This window comes from Pan paniscus, chromosome 9 (assembly GCF_029289425.2).
Source record: "Pan paniscus chromosome 9, NHGRI_mPanPan1-v2.0_pri, whole genome shotgun sequence".
Lineage (NCBI taxonomy): Eukaryota > Metazoa > Chordata > Mammalia > Primates > Hominidae > Pan > Pan paniscus.
In genome coordinates this window covers 121,601,511-121,621,021 of record NC_073258.2, presented here as the reverse complement: position 1 = coordinate 121,621,021, position 19,511 = coordinate 121,601,511, and the positions used below count along the sequence as shown (strand labels likewise).

The following is a 19,511-nucleotide window of genomic DNA, read 5'->3' as shown; positions in this document are numbered from 1 at the left end:
TCACCGTCCACCTCACCTAGAATATAATATCCTTTTCTGCCAAGGCGATCCTTCTTGATCCTCAGGGCTCTGCTCACTCATCATTTCCTTGGTGAGCTCTTCCCTGCTCCCGTACCACACCTCGCTCAACTTCTGTCAAAGCCACCCCTGCCACTCACTACTCATGGGACTTTGAGCAGGTTCCTTAACTGTTTTGCCACCTCACCTGCCACATTCGGTTATTGTGAGGCTTGAGTTAATACAGTCAAGTGCTCAGAACAGTGCCTGGCCCATAGGAAGCACTTCATACCTGTCAGCTGCTGTTATTACCATCATTATAACTATTATTAATATAGCATGTGTCACACTGTACAGTAATTCTTGGTTTACCTGTCCGTCTCTTTGAGTAGATCCTGAACTCCTTACAGGCAATTCCTCATATCCAAGCAGTGCTTGTCAGACAGCAGGCACTTTGATGAATGAATGAATGGTTGAATTATAACAGAAGCTCATCTCTTTCAGATTTGCATAAATGCAGAAACTAAGCCTTAATGGGGAAGGTAAAGCAAAGCCCTCGCTGAGCTCGGCTGTCACATGGGGAAGGAGTGGAACACTCCACTTTGGCCCCTGGATCAGTATCTTTATTTTAAAGAATGCTGAATAGAATTCTGTGACCTATTTGTAGTTAAAATAGTCTCTGGCTTCAAGGTGAAAAGTAATCTCAGGGGACCACTTGTATTTTTTTTTTTTTTTTTTAGTTCAGCAAAATGTCTCTGGACAACCTTCTCAGTGAATTGAGGCCACAAACAGCCCGACCCACCAGGCCTCTGGGAAGCTCCCTCCACAATCCTTTCTCCTGGGCACCCAGGAGAAAAAAATGGAATGAGGCGTTTCAGCTTCATTTACACTGAATTCATCAAAATGTCATTGGTAAGAGTTATTTGATGTCCAAGGCTTATGAGCCTTGAATCTAAGCCTTCCAAAGCCCTTTTCTCTTTGAACTTAAATGTGCCATTCCGCCAACATGGAGTTGAATGCCAACGGGGTACTTTGTTCTGAACTGTGAACCTAGAGGGGGACTCTCTCTCTTCCCAAATGTGCTTTACTCTCTCCCAAGCAGGGCCCTGAGGATGGAAAATGCAGCTGTTGTACCTTCCAGGGTACTACAGCTCAGTACTTGACCAAGAATGCCTCCCTACCAAGCAGAAGGGGTCTTGGAAGTCATCTGTCTGGTTCTGTCACTTTACAGATGGAGTGCAATCTCTTTATGGGCCAGAGTTGAACTTGGGTATCAAATTCTGGGCACCCTCCACATCCTCTGTCTGGAAGGACATCTCAGAAGTGAATGCCAATTGTGGCTGCAGGGAGATGAGGCTGTAATTCCTGCAGGGAAAGACCGTGTGCTGCCATGGACTTGGTCTCAGGTGCCTAAGTTTCACCAGACCTCTGCCACTAACTGGCAGTGGTTCATTTTGTTCTTTGAAACCTCAGTTTGCTTAGCTCTAAAATGGGGATAATAATACCTACTTCACAGTGCTGCTGTAAAGGATGAAAGAGCTAATGCTTGTGAAAGCAGTTTATAGACATTCAGTCACTGCCCAAATGTCAAGGGGTTAAGACAACGCCCAGAGAGATACTTGCCTGACTGCGCTGGTTCCCAGATACCAGCTGTGGGAAGAAGTACTAGCATCTCGACAAAAACTCCAAAACCCTTTTCTGAATGCTCCATCATCTCCAGCCTCCATCCCGCCTACCTTTTACTGACACTGCCAATTCCAATATTGCTCCAGCCACATGAACGTCCCTGCATTTCCCCAATCCATAAGAAAAGCATTCTCAATTCTGAGCAGCTGCTTACCTAAGTGATTTCATCTTGACTTACAGTCAATCTGTCAGCTCCACAGCTCCCTCTAGCTACAACCCTTTACCTTGCTTTCCCTTACAAGCTACATGACTTTAATGAGTATTCCCCGGCCGCTGTCTCCATCTCCTCTGCTCACTCTTCTTGTTCACAATTCAATCACTGCCATTGGACCTCAATCCAGCCACCCCCTGAAACTGCATTTGCCGGTGACCCCCGTATTGCTCAGCCTGGGAAATGTTCTTCTGTAGTTCCTTTCAAGCGGCAGAAAACCTCTTTACCCATTCTCTTTCAGCAGCCTTCACGGGCTCCCGCCTTCCTCCCTCTTGAACATGTGCTCTTTTCCCTGAAAGATTCCTTCCCTACTCATATCTTCAGTTGCACCCACCCATCCATTCACCCTACAGTCTACGCCTTCAGCCTGCTGAAGCCCACTCTAGCCAAGTCTCTGCTGAACGTCTCTAAGTAGGTGTCCAAAAGGCACCTCAAACTTACCATTTCCAAAGCTAAATGCATCCTCTCTCTCCTCCCAGACCTGTTTTTCCACCTCAATGCTGGGCACCACCAACCATCCGTATGTCCAAGTCAGAAACTGGTGAATCATCCTACATTCTCCCTCTCTCTCACATTCCACATCCACTGGGTCCCCTAGTCCTGATGATTTCTCTATTAAATAAATAGTTTTTAATGGGTTACACAACGCTGCATATAGTATAATCCCATTTTTACAAAAATAACTTGTGTAAAACATATATGCATTTAAAAATTAGAAGGCATGATACAGAAGTGTTAGCCATGGGTATTACCAGGTGGTGGAATTACAAATAATTTTTAGTTTTTTAAAACCTTATCTGTTTTTCAAAAAGCATGTCTACCTCCGTATAAGAGAAAAACCTTTTTTCTTTTTTTTTGAGATGGAGTCTCACTCTGTCACCCAGGCTGGAGTGCAATGGCGCACGATCTCGGCTCACTGCAACCTCCGCCTCCCAGGTTCAAGTGATTCTCCTGCTTCAGCCTCCTGAGTAGCTGGGATTACAGGCATGCACCACCACGCCTGGCTAATTTTTGTATTTTTAGTAGAGACGGGGTTTCACCATGTTGGCCAGGCTGGTCTTGAACTCCTGACCTCAGGTGATCCACCCGCCTCGGCCTCCCAAAGTGCTGGGATTACAGGCGTGAGCCACTGTGCCCAGCCTATTATCTTTAAAGAGAATTTTGGAATCTGTACCTTCTTCTAACTCCCAAGCTACTTTTGGTTCTCACCATCTCTTGCAACAATGAAAGCCTTCTTCCCGGCTCCCCTGCCTCCAGTGTTGCCCTCCTGCCCACTTGTTTCATGCTGCAGCTCAAACAGGCCCTTCATCAATGACAGCTGCCCACGGGCCACACTCCCTCACCACCATGTTCTGTTCCAGGGAGACCCACCTATGTGTGGTTGCTGAAATGGAATCTATCCCTGCACCTTCATGGCCCCATGACTTGGCTCTTGTACTCTCTCCTCACTGGCATGCTCTTCTCTCTCCATGTCTCTTCTTTGATGGCCAATGTCTCTTCATCCTTAAAGATTCAGGCCTAGCATCACCTCCCACAGGGTCCTTCCCCACACGTCACAGGCAGAGTTCAGAGCCCTTCTCCAGTATTCTGTCTGCACTTCCCCATCATAGTCCGCCTCACCCTGCTCTTACCCGAACGGGGCCCCTATCAAAGAGTGGCCTCCTTGAGTCTAGAGACATCTTTGTACATGAATGCCTTGAACAGTTTCACCAAAACTGTTTATACATCCATGTAAATGTACTGGCATGATACAGAGGGCCCCTGGGATTAGTCCTGGGGCGTCTGCTTCTTCAAGCTACTCCAGTCTGTCTCCTCTCTGCCAAGCACACCTCCAGTGAGATACAACATCACTGCCACTCAGTCCTTCTGTGGGCTTAGCTGCGAAGGAGCTGACCAGGCAAAACAAATTCAAACCTGAGAGCCTCTCAAACAACCATCCTTCTCATCTCCACTGCCCAGACACAGCCCCAGGGTGAGAGGCCACCCAACTGGCCCAGTTTGTGTGAATCCACTTGCTTTCACTCCAACCACACTTCCCCTTTTAATGGGATTACAGGAAAAGACATGCTCTGATGATTTTCACACATATGCAGAAAATATGCTTGAATTCTCCTCCACAATGAATACACGGCCGTGTGTCTAAGCCCATGGTCTCTGTATGCTTTCCGCTGTTGTTAACAGGATACCACAGACTAAGCAATTTATAAACAATACAAATTTATTTGGCTCACAGTTCTGAAGGCTGGGAAGAAAGTTCAAGAGCATGGCATTGTCACCCGGTAAGGGTCAGCCATGGCAGAAGTGAGCGCACAAGATAGAGAGAGGCACCAGAGGCCTGACTCACTTTATAACAACCTGCTCTTCCAGTAACTAATCTTCCTCGATGATGACATGAATCCATTCCTAAGGGGAGAGTGCTCACGACCCATTCATCTCTTATTGGGCCCCACCTCCCAACACTGTTGCATTGCGGATTAAGCTTCCAACACGTGAACTTTGGAGGGACACATTCAAACCACAGCACCCACTGTTTTGGGTAAGCAGGTGATAACAAATGTGAAAAGACTGAGGCTCTACAACTTCCACTGGAGATAACCCTGGGCCTCTACACTTTAATTCATATCACTCAGACATACAGGCAGTCACTATATTCCCCAAACTCTCCAAAGAAAGAGATTCCTTGGTCAACCCCAAGCCCCTTGTTGGGGAGGTTCTCCTTTATATTAACCTTCATTGCTTCTGCTGCAGTTTCAATTACACATACCTTGCTTGTTGTCCAGGGGAAACTGTTGGGCAGCCCTGTCCATACACACCCTGGCACCTCATCCTTGTACACATTCTCTTTCTTCCCCAAGTTCCACATGTGCTGCATAAGTGAGAGCCCCTGGAGAGCTGCCATGCCTGCAAGATGGCCAATGTCTGGGCAGGATCCCTGGACCCCCAAGAGGAAATCCTAGGCTTACCCAATGTGTTACAATGGTTTTCACTCTCAGCTGTTGACAATTGGCCTAATTTTATTCTTTGTACTAGCAAACATATACCTCTTGAACAAGAAAAGGGGCATTGAGAGACAGCCTGGTGTCCCTAAGATAATCACTCCTGGGGCCAAAGCTCATCCTTATGTTTGCTTGGGCATGCCCATGAGGATTTCCCCACATTGTTACCAATAACCCTCCAGGAAGATGACCCAGCACCAACTGCATTCTACTGACCCACAAAGGGAAGTTCCAGTCTTCACTGGAGAGAGGCTCAGCAGGTTCTGCCACTGCCTTGGTGGTGCTCTGCCTGCTGGCCTGGCCCGGCCCATGGTGTCTGCTCTGGCTGACCTTTGTATTGCCTCACCTCACTCCTTGCACCCTGTCCTTGAGCCTCCAGCCCTGAGGCGTCTTTGGGCTGCTGTGATGCAAGAACACTGGTGCATCCAGCTGCAGGCCAGGCTGCGGGCAAGGAGAGGGTCACAGCTCTCACCCACTTGCTAGATCAGCCCACATTTTATGCTTTGCACCTCGAGTGCTGTTACCAGTGTCTTGGGAACCAACTTCTTTGAAGGTGGCCAAAGGGTCTGGGCGCACAGCCTAGAAGTGTTGGGGAGGTGACTTCCTGTGGTATGAACTTCAGTCAGTGAGAGATGGGACTCACAGATACAAGTTTCCCCCTCCTTGCGGTGGACTGTTTAGTGAGGCAATCATTTCATAGGGCCTCTGCAGGCTGAACGGTCATCTGTGCTTAATACAAAGCTATGACCAGCAGCTAACACATCCCTTCTGCATACTCTTCCCACCTGCCTGCCACCTTCCCCTTTCCCTCACCTCTGTGTCTGTGGACTTGCACTCCCTGATTTAGCATGCAAGATTTGACCTTCGGCTCTGTTTTCTAGGGAGCCTGGCCTAAGATAGCTCTCATACTTCCTGTATGCCAAATTCTCAATCTCTCTCTCTCTCTCTCTGTGTGTGTATGTGTGTGTGTGTTATTTTAAATCCTTACCAAAAAAATCCTTTGCAGATGAACACTAGAGCTGTGGGGGAAGGGGTGGAAAGGACAAAATAATGTGTTTAAGCACACACAGCTAGTAAATGAATGAACTGAAATTTTAGCTTAGGTCTGTCTAACATCAAGATTTGTGTTTTCTCAGATCACGAGTACTGAGATCAGACAGACCAGGGCTTAAATGCTGGCTCTGAACTTACTAGCTGTGTGATCTTTATCAGGTTACCTAACCTCCCTGGGCCACCATTTCCTCATTTGTATAAGGGACAGATTTAGATGCAATGGCTTCTAAGGTCTCTTTCAGCCAGCACATTCAATAGCCCCAAGGGCCTCACATGGGCCTCTGCTTGCTGTTACAGCCTCTGGAATTTTCCTGTGCAGCTTGGGAAAGGGGTCACAAAGAAGGGATCCAGGCCTGAGGGCTACCACAATCCTAGGGGAACATCCCGGAAAACATCCCAATCCTTCAAACCTGGGGATGGTGGGGTCCCAGTGTCATCAACTCCCATCCAGGACCAACCCCAGTGGCACACCAACGGCCTTCAGCCTTCTACCTTTTGCTTGCCCAGGAAACTCCCACCCATCCTCCCTAAGCCAGCGCACACATCCCAAGGGAAGCCTTCCCCCTACAGCCCCATTGTGCGCCCACAGTGCATCCTACTCTCCTCTAGATGTTCTCCTACAATGCCTTCCACTCTGCCTCCCCTGCACTTATCACAGCTTGAAATTACACAAGAATGCGATCATTCATTGATCTCCGTCTCACTCACTAGTCCAGAAGATCTGTGAGGGCTGTGTCCGTGTTTATTTTGTCCCCCATTGTATCTCCAGTGTCTATAACAGTGGAAGATGTTCAAAAATATTTATTGAATTAATGGGTTAATGAATTAGTTCATGTCAAGTAGCCAAGTCTCAATGAGGCCAAAGCAGCAGTATTTTTGCTTGAAAGATCTGGGGTGAATTCTAAGATTCTGACTGTTCAAGTCACTCGGTGTGTGGCTGCATGTCTATGAGTCCCAGACTCCTCTCCTTGTCCTCCAGTCTATGTCACAGCTCATTAGGGGGCTAACAAGGAGATGGCTGTGCACTGACACTGCCATCTCTGAAGTCACCCTACCAGTCATCAGGCAGCCCAAGGAGACCAAAGAAATCAGCTCAAGGTGAACAAGGACATCAGTAAGAAGGTAAAGAAAAGGCCTGGCATTTCGGCTTTCTATGGTCTAACTACTGAGCTGCACCTTCACAGTGGAAACCAAATAAGAAGAATGTTTCAGGAGTGGGTCTGAAAGATTAAGTAGAGAAAGCCACAAATCCTCTTCCACTTAAGCACGTACATCATCAGGCTTGAATCTCGAAAACTGAGGCTCAAGGACTGCAAAGGGCTTTCTGCTGAAGCCTTCACCCTGCCATCCCCACCCCCATGGCAGTCGTCCAGGGCTCCCTAGGCCTTCTGCAGCCTTCTGTTGACTTGTCAGCCGTCTGTTTGCAAGCCCCCCTCTGCAAGCAAGGCCTCCCTTCTGAACCAGCCCTCTCTGGACTCCAGTCGCCCTGGGTCGTTCAGAATTCCCAGAACAAGGCTTGCCATTTTACCCTGCTCGGTCATTGCAGATGCCGTCCATGTTCTGTCAGGCAAACTCCTGAAGTATCCTCCCTCCTCAGTTCTTAAACACCTTTTCCACAGTTCTCATCTACATAGGACTTTTCCCAATCCCTTGTCAAGGACTGCTTATTTAATACCTCAAATAGTATTTTTATCATTGAAGAGTAGGATTTTAAAAATTTATTTGATTTCCAAGTTTGTTTGATATGAAGGGCTTAAAGCATATTAATTCAATAAAGAAAAAGATCCGGGTTCCAATCTGAGCCCTGCCTCATGCTAACAGTATAGCTCCCGACAAGTCACTCAAGCTTTCTGGGCTCGATTGCTCATTTGTAAAGTGGGACTAACAACCAGCTAAAAGGTGTGTTTAAAGAGGATTAGAGATAATGCATGTAAAACACCTTGCATATCAGCACATGCTGGGAGGCTGCAGGAGCTCCTTCTACCATTGAAAGCCCAGAGGGGAAAAGAGTTGGATCAAGGGCACATCAAGAACCCAGGTCTGTGCTCTCTGCATTGTGTCCTCATCACCTATCCTGATCATTAAAACTCAGTTATGGAAATATGGATGGTGAATTTGCAATGACTTAATTAATTTTTACAGTTGTTAATAGTGTGTACAAAGAAAACAAGAGATTTCCCCCTGGAAGAACTTTCTATACCCTTGCTCTAACCTAACAGATGTCTGACATTCTCCAATGCTCACCTGAATGTTAATCACGTCTCCACATTCACCCTGAAAATCTACAGCAGGTCCAAGCACACCTTGGCCCTCGGTCTGTAAAAGGACATTAACGCTAACCAAAGATAACACAAGATGTAAGAAAATAACTGTAGCTGTGACCAACTCCTCTGCCAGTCAATCCCTTTGCCCTGTTATTTAGCCACGTCTCCCTTGGCAGTGTCTCTCAAGGATCCAAGCCAGCTGATGTGGGTGCATTCTCTTCTCCCAGGGCCTGTTCAAGCTCTGCTAGGGAGTGCTAATGAGCCACAAAATAATCAGAACAATCAAAAAGCACCAAAAATGGAACCCAAACTCCCTAATCTGTGTTAATCAATCAGAGCCTCCATGACTTGTCACAGGCTCTGGACTGGGAAAGCCACGGGATAGGGATCGTTGCAGGCTTATCCACCACCGCACGTCTGTGCCAGTCCAGGAAAGATTTATAGAATGAGTGGACAAATAAATGACAAATGCATGAATGATTGACTGAACAAATGGAGGGTTCATGAGCGTGCAGCACAACCTCATGCTCTTCCAATCCCTCCCAGCCCACCCTCAGGCCCAGATCACTTGTCCTCTCCTTACCCTAGCGATCAGCTCCCCGACCATTCCCGTCCAGGTGCCGTTGGCCTCGGGAACGCCGTACACACCATCCCCAACCAGGCGGATCTTGTAGTTGAATCGGAGGATCTCTGCCAGCTCCTTGAGCATGTCCACACAGAAGCCCTCGTAGCGGTCATTGCCTTCCATCTCCTGGTGGTTCCCCTTCAGCATTAAATATGGGTTTTCCTGCAGCAAAACTGGGCAGCTGTCATTTTCATCTTAGCCCTGGTGTCTCACCCGCATGTGATGGGGAGGGCCAGGGGCACAGAGGGTCGGGGAGGACATGGGGCAGAAGGAGGAAACTGACGTGGGTAATGGGCTACTTTGGGGTGATGACCAGCTCCTCTCCCTGATGTGCTCCTTAAAGCTGTCCTTCAAGGTGCTTCTGTTGTCAGGAACACACAGTGGTTCCCACTGCACGGAGAGTCAGGCTCAAGCTGCTTCAACTTGTTTAAGGTCATCATCTGACCCCACCATCTATCTCTCTTTTTTTTTTCTACCCCTGCTTTATTCCAGGCAGACCTATGGCTGGGCGTTATCAGAGATATAAGGATGTCTGCAATAAGCAGGCTAGGTAAGAACAGGTACATGAGCAACTGCAGTCCAAGGAGGGCATTGGGAAGAGGGCAGGTCTCTCCAGTGAGATGTCCAGAGAAGGCTCCAAGCTGAAGGTGGGATCCAAGCTGGGCTCTGGAGGAGGCAGAACACTGAGAGATGGAAGGGCTGTGAATGAAAGGCATGGGCCAGGGGAAGGCACAATCAAGGGCATGATCCTGAGTGGCTGCTCAGTGGACGATGGACCTTCCAGGGTAGCCGGAGCACAGGTTGTGAGCAGGGGCGAGATGGGAGGAGAAATGTAGATGGATGGGACTCAGATGCCAGGATGTGGTGGCTGCACATTACACAAGGTATAGGGGGGAAGCATCAAGCGTTTTAAAGACGCAAGGCTGTGAGTAAGGAATGCTAAGTAGTAGGAGAGGAAGCATCCAGGGGTGAGGACAGACCCTCTCCTGAGATGAGACCCTGAATTCTGGGCTGCAGGTTGGATTGGAGAAAGCCAGAAGGATGTAAGAGACACAGAAAGGAACAGGTCTGATAACTGGTTGGTTGGGTGTGGGTCCTCAGAGCCTTGGAGCCCGGTGGATGACTAACAGAGGGTGGTGTCATGATGGGCTCGAATGCCTGGAGGGGAGGAGGATTTGGAACAGGTTGAATCTGAGGTGCTGGCAGGCTACGCAGGCAGAAATGACCCACTGGGTGTTTAAAATGTGGAGCAAGGGTAAGACAGGGGCCAGAGATTGGACATGTACAGAGATCAAGGCTGAAGCTGGGGAATATGTGAGACCGTCAAGGGGAAGAGTTGAGAAAGGGCAGAAGAGGAAGAAGAAGAGGCCCTGGGGAGAACCTGGTCTTAGAGAGTGGGGAAATGAAGGGCAATCACAGAAGACAACACAGAAGCAGCCAGGAAGGCTGAAAATCAGGGGAACGTGATCTTAGCGTCAAGGAGGAGGAAACTGGAAGATAGAGGATGTAGCCACTCCCACCATTCTCACAGACCTAGCAGGGCTGGGAACCAGCGTGTTGATCATGTGTCACTGCCGACCTTTTGAAGGCAGGCGTGGTGGGGGCAGCAGGACTCCGTAGGATGAGGACTGAGCGAGTGCCACAGGAGTGAGGGCTGTTCAGCATTTTGACAGGTTAGGAGCTAAGGGAGGCAAGGCGGCAGGCACAGAGAGGGCAGATCGCCTCTCCTCCAAGCTCCTTCCCCACCGCAAACAGCAGGGCTGGGGGTCCCAGGGGCCCACTCAATTCTGTGATTCTGTGACTCCCTACGTTGGAGGGCAGCTTGAAGGGCAGCAGGGTGTAGGAAAGGTGAAGGCGATGGTGTTTTAGGATGGGACAGTCCAGGGTGTATTTATAGGCAGGAAGGGAAAATCCCTGGAAAAGGGGAGAAAAGAGGAGGAAAGAACCATGCTAGCTGGTGGAGCAAGGGCCCAGGAAGTGCAGGGTGGAGGCAGGGTGGGGCGGGGTGAGGTTGAGGCCTGAGCCTGGAGGTGAGGTAGAGGGTGTGGGTGGGTTCACAGAGAGAAGGGAGCTCGTGCTGGCCCCAGAGTTGTGCTGAAAGTGGGGCAGATAGGCTTGAGTCTTGGTGTGTGGGAAGATTTTCAGCAGAGCCGCTCAGGGGATGCGACAGGGACAGAGGAGAGCTGGGCTCAGGGATTACCAAGGCCCAGCTGCAGAGGGGAGGCTGGATGCAGACAGGCAGCTGGGAGCAGGGGTGGCAGGGACAATCGGGCTTGGGTACAGGTGTGCATGGAGAAACCTGCACATCATGATTCTAGGAGCCCGGAGAGGAAAGCACTGAAATCCTGATGGGCTGAGCTCATTCTGAGAGGGACTTCTAGGCTGGGGAAGATGGAGGGCCAGACAGACCCAAAGTCATGGAGGGACTGTGAGGGAGAGCAGGATGTGGGCGTGATGAAGTGGGCAGCCAGAAGGCAAAGGTCATGTGTCAAGGAGCGGGAGCTCTGAGTGGAAGGTGACGTGATTCTGATTCCGGATGAGTCCACTGTCACGTCAATGAGATAGGAACAGTCAGCCTGCCTTCCACACACGCCGTCCTCAGCACAAGGGCTTCTCCCTGCACAAACTCTCCACACACTCCCCCATCTTCTACCTCACCTAGTCATCTTTGTCCACAGAGTCACACTGCCTCCTTCTGTGCCAACCCACGTCTCAGAACTCCCCTGCTCTCATGCCAGGGCCCACACAATCGCCCTCCAATGTTTTCCGATTTGCGCCTGCTCTAGGTAGAATGGGAGTGGGGCCTGGGACAGACTCGTCACCTGCTTGGTTCCCCTACCTGGCTCAGCATTAAGCACTTGCCGATCATGTGAGTAAGAAGCAAACAAATGGCTTCCTGGACAGGGCATAGCTGGGGGTTTCCATCTCAGGACTGGTAATGTCCCATTGTATCTTTGATTGTCCCAAGGGGTGTCACAAATGCTTCTCCCCAAATACTCCCTACTCTCAAGTTAATTTAAAACTTATTGACATATTCAAAGTGAACAGACACAAGGCCGGTCTTGGAGACGTGTTGGAAAGCCCAAGGATGGGGATGGTTAGGGCTCACTGGCACTTTGGAGAATGCTGGGGGGTTGAGTGCTAGCCTGGAGCAGGGGTGCTGTGAATGCGAGGTGAGAATGCGGCAAACCGCTGAACATGGGGTCTGATACAGAAAAGGTGTTCAGGGAATGGGAGCGGCAGCCAATTCCATATGTTTGCTGGCATTAACCAATAAATCATCCACATGTCCCCAAGTGTGCCCTGACCAGAGCAGGGAGACAACATGAATGTGTGCTGAGTTTTAAGGGATAAATCATTCGGGATTACCATTTGCCAGGGAAAACCCACAAATGGTCACCCAGGGACTGAATTAAGATCGTCATTCCTGGTAAGAGCTATTGAATTGGATCAGCCACTGCAGGCACACACGCGCAAGAAAAGAACCAAGGCTAATAGTTGTTTGAGTTGTACTTACCATGTTGTTAAATGTCACCTCACACACCAGTGTCCTGCCTGCACCCCACCCCTCATGAGCACGTGCACGTATGTGAATAAGCACACGTGCACACATGCACAAATCAGGGTGACTTTCCCAGACTAGCAACAGGACCCTGTGGACTTGGCGTAGCTGTGGATCTGTGCCAGAACTCCAAGCACGGTGTAATTCCCGGCTCTGAGGGGCCGGCGGTACAGCCCAGCCACTTCCCCATCTCCCTCCCAAAGTCTTGCTGGCTTTTAAGGGACACCCCTACCCTGTAGGAAGGAATTCCTTCACTCAGATTCTAATTATTGAACTCCTACTTTGTGTCAGCCCCTCTACCTTCGAGGAACTCTCATCCTAGAAGGGGAGGTAAAGCTTTAAACAACAACCTCTAATAAGAGAAACGGGAGGGGGCAGGGCAAAATGCTGGAGACAAGGAGGGGACAGGAGTTAGAGCAGGGAAGGCTTCGTGGGAGATGTGACATCTGAGCAGAGCCTTGAAGGATGCACAGACATTTCCAGCTGGAAACAGAAATTAGAGGGAAGGGTAACCCAGGCATAAGGAACAGCATGTGCCAAGGCAGGGAGGGGCAGGATGCAGCGAGCAGGTGTTGAGCCATCCACTAGACCCCATGCTGCATGGGGAGGAGAGGGTGAGGTGGGCTGGGCCTGGTTACAAGGGTTATGTCCCAAGGTAACGGGCAGCAGGGCCTGGGCAGTGGCTGAAGGATTGTAAGGAAAGAAATGCCAGGCCAGTTCTGATTTTCAAATGACCACGCTGACAGGAGGGTCGGGGGACAGGCAGAGAAAGAAGGGAGCCTGCCAGCAGAGTATGGAGCGGCTCCAGAGAAAGAAGTAGAAGGGCTCCGATCCTGGATTAGGGCAGGGGCTTTGCGGATGGATAGAAGAGGACAGATCCAGAAGATTTTTAGAGACTAAGAAGACAGCGGGAAGGAGGTCCCAGCAATCACACTGGGTGCTGCACCCCCTCCCCCGAAGTGGACTCAGCCAGGCTGTTCCCAGCTCTCTGCTGGACAGCGACACCGCAACCCTCTCATCTTTCTGGCATTTTCACACTGGTTCAGATAAGCTAAGGCTGAGCAGAGACGGGCGTGGGTGAAACCCTGGGGGCTGGAACTGCTCTCTCAGTCCTTGCTTCGACAGCTCCCTGTGCCAAGAATACCCCTCCCCTGGCAACTACTTCGCTGTGTCCTCACCTCCACCAGGTCTCTGCTCAATGCTCCCTTTCTCAGAGAGGCCACCCTGACCACTGGGTATCAACATCACCAACCCTCTCAGCACCCCAGGCCCTTCCCAGCTCCAGCTCTTTTTCCTCAGCCTTGCCGCCTTCTAATTCACTGATTGACAACATTGCTTTTTACTGTCTGTCACACATTCCTTGCTGGAATGTAAGCTCCTTACAGGCAGGGATTCTTGTCTTTTTGGTTCATGGATGCACTCTGAGCACCTACAACAGTGCCCAGCATATAGCAGCACCCAATAAACAGTCATCACATAAATAAATGAATGAATGAAAATGTTCAGTGACCCCATCTCCTAACAATGAAGGGAAACTTAGTAGCCTGGCATTCAAGTTCCTAAGCTCTATGGACCCAACCCACTTTTCTGGCTTATGCCTCTTCCCTTTCTTACCAGTGTCTATTTCTCAGGAAAACCTGTACCTTTCAGCTTTTCCTGAACACCTGACAATGCCCTTCTTCATTGACCTCTCCTCCCCACTCATTCCCTGTCTTTCAGAGCCCATCGTCAATGCCCCTTCTTTCCTGAAGGCTTTGCTGACCTCCCCATGGGAGGGGACCTCTCTCTCCTTGAAACCCCACAGTTCTAGGTGTGCGCGTCTTTCCAGCTTTTATCTCTTTCTGTTTACAGTAGATCAATCATTTCAGCCCAGGGCTCCTGGGCCCCAGGAGTTCATAAAGGTAGTGATGGAGGTCCTTGAACTCTTTTTATTATCTCCAAAAGCCTAAAAGACATGGACACATTTGCAGACCTTGCACAGTTAGCAATGATAAGGCTGAGGAGGCGAACTCATGCATCGCCTCTTTGCTTTGGGCTGCAATGATATCATTGAGGTTCCACTGGCTATCTCCTGCTAATAAGATGCTGGGCCAGGCAGGGAAAAGTGCTTTAGATTAGTTAAAAGGGGGAGGGGAGGAACAAACTAATTACTGCTTAATACATGTAGTTGGTTTAATTGACAAATCTTTTAAACATAAGGTCTTCAGAGGGGAAGACAAATAATACCTTGGCCATGTATGCACTTGACTTATCCCATCTACTAACTTAACAACCTCAGGATAGAGAACAGAGCTGAGTCCTACTAATCTTTGGTCTCCAGGACTGGGTACAGCACCTGGTACATGGCAGGGGGACAGGGAAGGGAGGGTGAACTTGGCAATTACTGAATAGAGGAGAATCAAATAAAAAAGGGCACATAGGCTCTTGCCCCGTATTTTTTTTTTTTTTTTTTGAGACAGTCTCACTCTGTCACCCAGGCTGGAGTGCAGTGGCACGATCTCGGCTCACTGCAACCTCCGCCTCCTGGGTTAAAGTGATTCTCATGCCTCAGCCTCCCAAGTAGCTGGAATTTCAGACGTGTGCCACCGTGCCCGGCTAATTTTTCTATTTTTAAATTAGTAGAGACAGGGTTTCGCCGTGTTGGCCAGCTTGGTCTCAAACTCCTGGCCTCAAGTGATCTTCCCACTTCAGCTTCCCAAAATGCTAGGACTACAGGCATGAGCCACTGCACCTGGCCTCTTGCCCTACAGATTGAGAACTCTCTTTTTACCACCTGGAAATGAAGAAACAGGCCATGTAAACCCACTGACATTCCCATGTCCGCTTCAGGATGTGGTGGGGGAGGGTCCTGCTTTGTACACAGCAGGCACCCAGCAAGGTGGGCTGCTGGGAAGGGGCAGGGGTCCGCAGGGTCTGGATCCAGCTGCCCGCTCTGTGTCACAGGTCCCCTTCCCTTCCTCCTGCACAGTTGCCCCAGCTGACAGGGTGCCTCCAAGAGGCATCCACAAACTGTGGTGTCTCTCCACCCCAACCCTCCCCTCACCTGCTCTGGAACTCATCAAATATCATTTCCATATGAAACAGCAACTTGAGTGTAATTACGCTGTCATAAATTGGGCTCAGTGCTGTGATTAGAGCTCCCATCTTCTGTTCAAGGGGCAGCCTGTGAGTGCTCAGAGCCGGGGAGGCACCCCAGGGAGCTGCAGCTGGGAGCCTAGGAGAGCCCACTTACCAGGATGGTGGTGACGACCAGGGTGGTGTTGAAGAGAGTGTCCGAGATGTTGGAGGCATAGAGGCGGCTGTCCATGCTGAGGCCCTCTGCCACGTGCCACTGGCCGATCTGCGGAGACCAACGGAGAGGACTGGGAAGAAATGGTGGCCTCCAGAGCTGGAAGGAGCCAAGAGGCTGACCTCTGCCTCTGGCTGGGCTGCATGTGAGCAGGGAAGGGTGTGGAGTATGGATCCGGGGGCTGAACTGCAGAAGGGAGACTGTTTCCCAGGGTTGGGGGGCTGAGGGAAACGGGGGCTGTAACAGTCAGGGAAGAAAGGAATAAAGATGTGGGGGAGAGGTGGGAGAGGAAAATGGAGAAATAAATCAGGAATGAATGCAGTTTGGTGAAGTTCTCTCACACAGAAAGGAACGGAACATGTGGAATCACATTATTTTGAGGCAGGAATGGGCTGCGGAGCTCTTTTGATCCGGCCTGCCTTCAGTCATTTCTGATTACCAAAATAAGAACCAGAAGGCTATACTGGAGAGAACTATGCCCTTTGATAAACATTTGCTGGATGGCTGAATGAATGAACGAATGAATGAACCTAAACAGGTCTAGTCTAGATGGACTCATTTATTAGCTGTGAGAACTCAGGCAAGTTATTCACATCTTTCAGAACCCCAGTTTCCCCATGTATAAATGGGGATGATAATGCTTGTCCTGCCTTCTCGGAGCTTCTCATGTATGTGCCAGTGGGTGTTCCATTATTTATCCAGACCCAGGAACACAGATCTCAACAGTGAAACCTTAGAAAAGTGACTGAACCTCTCTGAGCATGTTTTCTCATCTAAAAAAATGGGGATAATAATAGAAACCTCATTGGGTCATTGTAAGAATGTATTTAACCTGGCACTCAATACATGCTGCTTTCCTTCCACGTTGTCTTTTGTTTACTCTCTCTATTGTGTTTTGTTTCCTTTATTTTGTTTTTATTTTATTGTGATAAGAACACTTAATACGAGATGTACTCTTTTTTTTTTTTTTTTTGAGAAGGAGTCTTGTTCTGTCACCCAGGCTAGAGTCCAGTTGTGCGATCTCGGCTCATTGCAACCTCTGCCTCCTGAGTAGCTGGGATTACAGGTGCCTGCCACCATCCCCAGCTAATTTTTGTATTTTTGGTAGAGATGGGGTTTCACCATCTTGGCCAGGCTGGTCTCAAAACTCCTGGCCTCGAGATCCACCCACCTCGGCCTCCCAAAGTGCTGGGATTACAGGCATGAGCCACCGCGCCTGGCCAAGATGTACTCTTTTACCAAGTTTTTAAATGTACAATACATTACTGTTGTCTGTCTCATTGTCTCAAAGAACTCCAGGTGAAAAAAATCCACAACTTACTCAGTTCTTCATTCTGGTAAGTTGCCTAAATCTAAACTCAACAGCAATGGGTTTTTAGATTGCTTGTTTTTCCCAACGGATCTCTCCTTTTAATTTTTTTAATAAGACATGGGGTCTTATTATGTTGCCCAGGCTGGTCTTGACCTCCTGGACCCAAGTAATCCTCCCGCCTTGGCCTCCCAAAGTGCTGAGATTACAGGCGTGAGCCACTGCACCTGGCCAGTACTCTTTTTATACATATAAAAACACACACACACATATCTATATACATAAAATCCCAATATATCTCTACTAGCTGGAGCCCCTGGCAAATCACTGCTGTTGCTGAGTGTTTTTAGGTGGGCAGCCAGGAGAGACGGCTGGCTAAAAACGCAATGAAATGCACACACCTTTCTCTGCCAGGCTTCTGCAGGCAGCAGCAGCAGCTTCCCTGGAAGACCCACACAAGTTCCACAGATGCCATGTGGTTCTATTCCGCAGAACTGGGCTCTGGGTTCTTTTACGGAATTTCCAGCAACAATAAAGACATGTTGCACCCTTTCTCGCCGCCCCCACCCTATGGGGCCAGAGGACTGAGAGTGAGAGGGAGTGGCTCCCTGCCTTCACAGTCTGGAGAAGGTGGAGAGTGTGGATGGCAGGGCCAGCCAGGCCCACCCCAGACCATCAGCTGGGAGCTCTCGTGGGCCTCCAGTTCCAGGCAGGAGTCTTATGGTCTCTACGGTTGGGCCTTTCATGTGGAAAAGGGGAGATGACCAAATGCTCCCGTCCACGCCCTGCAAGAATGCCACCTGGAAAAGGGTGGGCAGCTGTCCCCACCTCTGCAACGGCAGCGTGGTTCTGTGTGTGTTCATGTTCCTTTTCAGTTTACAAGCAAGGCCTCATACACATCCATACAACAAGCCCCGTTTTACAGATAAGGAAACTGAGGCCAAAACAAAAGAGCCCACCCAACTTGCCTGAGGTCACAGAGCCTGTCAGCTGAGAGGCCTGAGCTTTAAGCCCTGCACTCTTAAGCCCAGATGAATCTTCCTGAGGAAGCCTGCCTGGTCATCCTGTCTGACTCCTCCACCATTCAATTGCACATGCTTGTTTACCTATGTGTCTTCCCCATGAGCAGCCTGTGTGGCTCAGGACAGCAGGTGCCGGCCTTATACTTATGCTTGTGCCCTTGCTCTGGGCCTGGCCTTGGAAGCGAGGGAAAACCATTGTCTATCAGCAGATTGCTGTTGTTGGTGAGGCATGGGCGGAAGGCACTTTCTCTTTCTCTGAGCCCTCCTCTGGCCTTGGGAGCTCCTATTATCTCTTAAAGGGACCAGCCAGGCCATGTTATGGCCTGAGATTCCCCTTCCTCCTCCTCTCTGCATGGGTGAGGGATGAGCTGTTAGGTTTCCAAATGAATGGGCAAAGGGTAACAGTTACTGGACACCTGATGTGTTAGATGTGTCAAGCCTATCATCTCTGAATTCTCCCATCAACCCTTTCGAGTAGTTACATGTGTTTCTGTTTTAGTTATGAAGAAACTGAAGCTCAGAGAGGTTTAATGGCTTGCCTAAGGTTCCCCAGATGGCAGGTGTAGCACGGGCTTGAACCTAGATCTGTCTGACTCCTAATTCTGTGATCTTTCTTGTTTCTGCTGCTGTCTCTTAGGGTGGGGATACGAATGTGCCCTTCACTTAAGCAGGCCAGGTTAACCGGGGAATGGCTTCTAGGGCCATTCCATTAAGAAGTCCAAATACATAGCTTTCTTCTCCTTGACCTTGACACTCCACAAAGCCAGGTGAAATTATTGTCCTCAAAGAGGCTCAGTTTCCCTGTCTGAAAAATGGATAGAATTGGCCCCCAATGGTCTCCTAGGCTGGGAGGGGCTATATTTAAGCAGAAAGAACAGAAAGAGCAATTGGGCTAGATGTCAGCACTGGGATGTATGGAACAGGACTGAACTCCTTAGAGTCCTTTCTGTCATCCTAAACCTCATACCAACAGAGCCAGTAAGACCTCAGCTCCCCGCTACCCACTTTCCCACTGCCACTGTTCTCAAGGGATCTAATCCTCACTAACCACTTGCTAAAAGAAGCCCCGGCCCCAGGCTCCCTGGTCTGACCCAAGCCATGAGATAGGTAAAAGCCAGGGGTAGAAACTATACACCCAGAGCCAGATCCAACAGCCTGAGCAACACACCTTCCCACCTCCCTCCTCTGGGGACACGGCAAAGAGACTAATTAGCCCCCAAGCTCCAGTCAGGAAATGAATCCCCCACCCACCCTCCCATCAGCCCCCAAGAAATTAATAAACTCATCAGATCCAACAAAGCGGCTTGGCAGCTATTACCCAGTGCAATCTAATTGCAGAAAGGCAGTGGGAGGGAAAGGGAGATTCACAGCCATGCGCCCTGGGATACAGGCTAATTGCCCCACTCACTGGGCACCCTTGAAGCCACACACGTGCCAGGAGTGGGCAGGAGACATAGCTCTTTCATCACTGACAATCTGTGGCTCTGCCTCCGGCCA

The 19,511-nt window shown here is 49.6% G+C and overlaps 1 protein-coding gene across 6 annotated transcripts in view; it reads right to left on the bottom strand.

The window, feature by feature from the left end:
- GRIK4 (glutamate ionotropic receptor kainate type subunit 4) overlaps positions 1 to 19,511 on the bottom strand; it is a 477,471-nt gene that overhangs the window by 72,564 nt on the left and 385,396 nt on the right. For 5 of the 6 annotated variants that reach the window (XM_057299274.2, XM_063608842.1, XM_057299271.2 and 2 more), the window contains 2 exons: positions 15,627 to 15,734; positions 8,791 to 8,994 (listed from right to left, as the gene is read on the bottom strand). In XM_057299274.2, coding sequence (XP_057155257.1) covers positions 8,791 to 8,994; positions 15,627 to 15,734 — 312 coding nt within the window. The remainder of the gene's footprint in view (positions 1 to 8,790; positions 8,995 to 15,626; positions 15,735 to 19,511) is intronic. The other variant, XM_057299272.2, reaches the window with a different exon arrangement.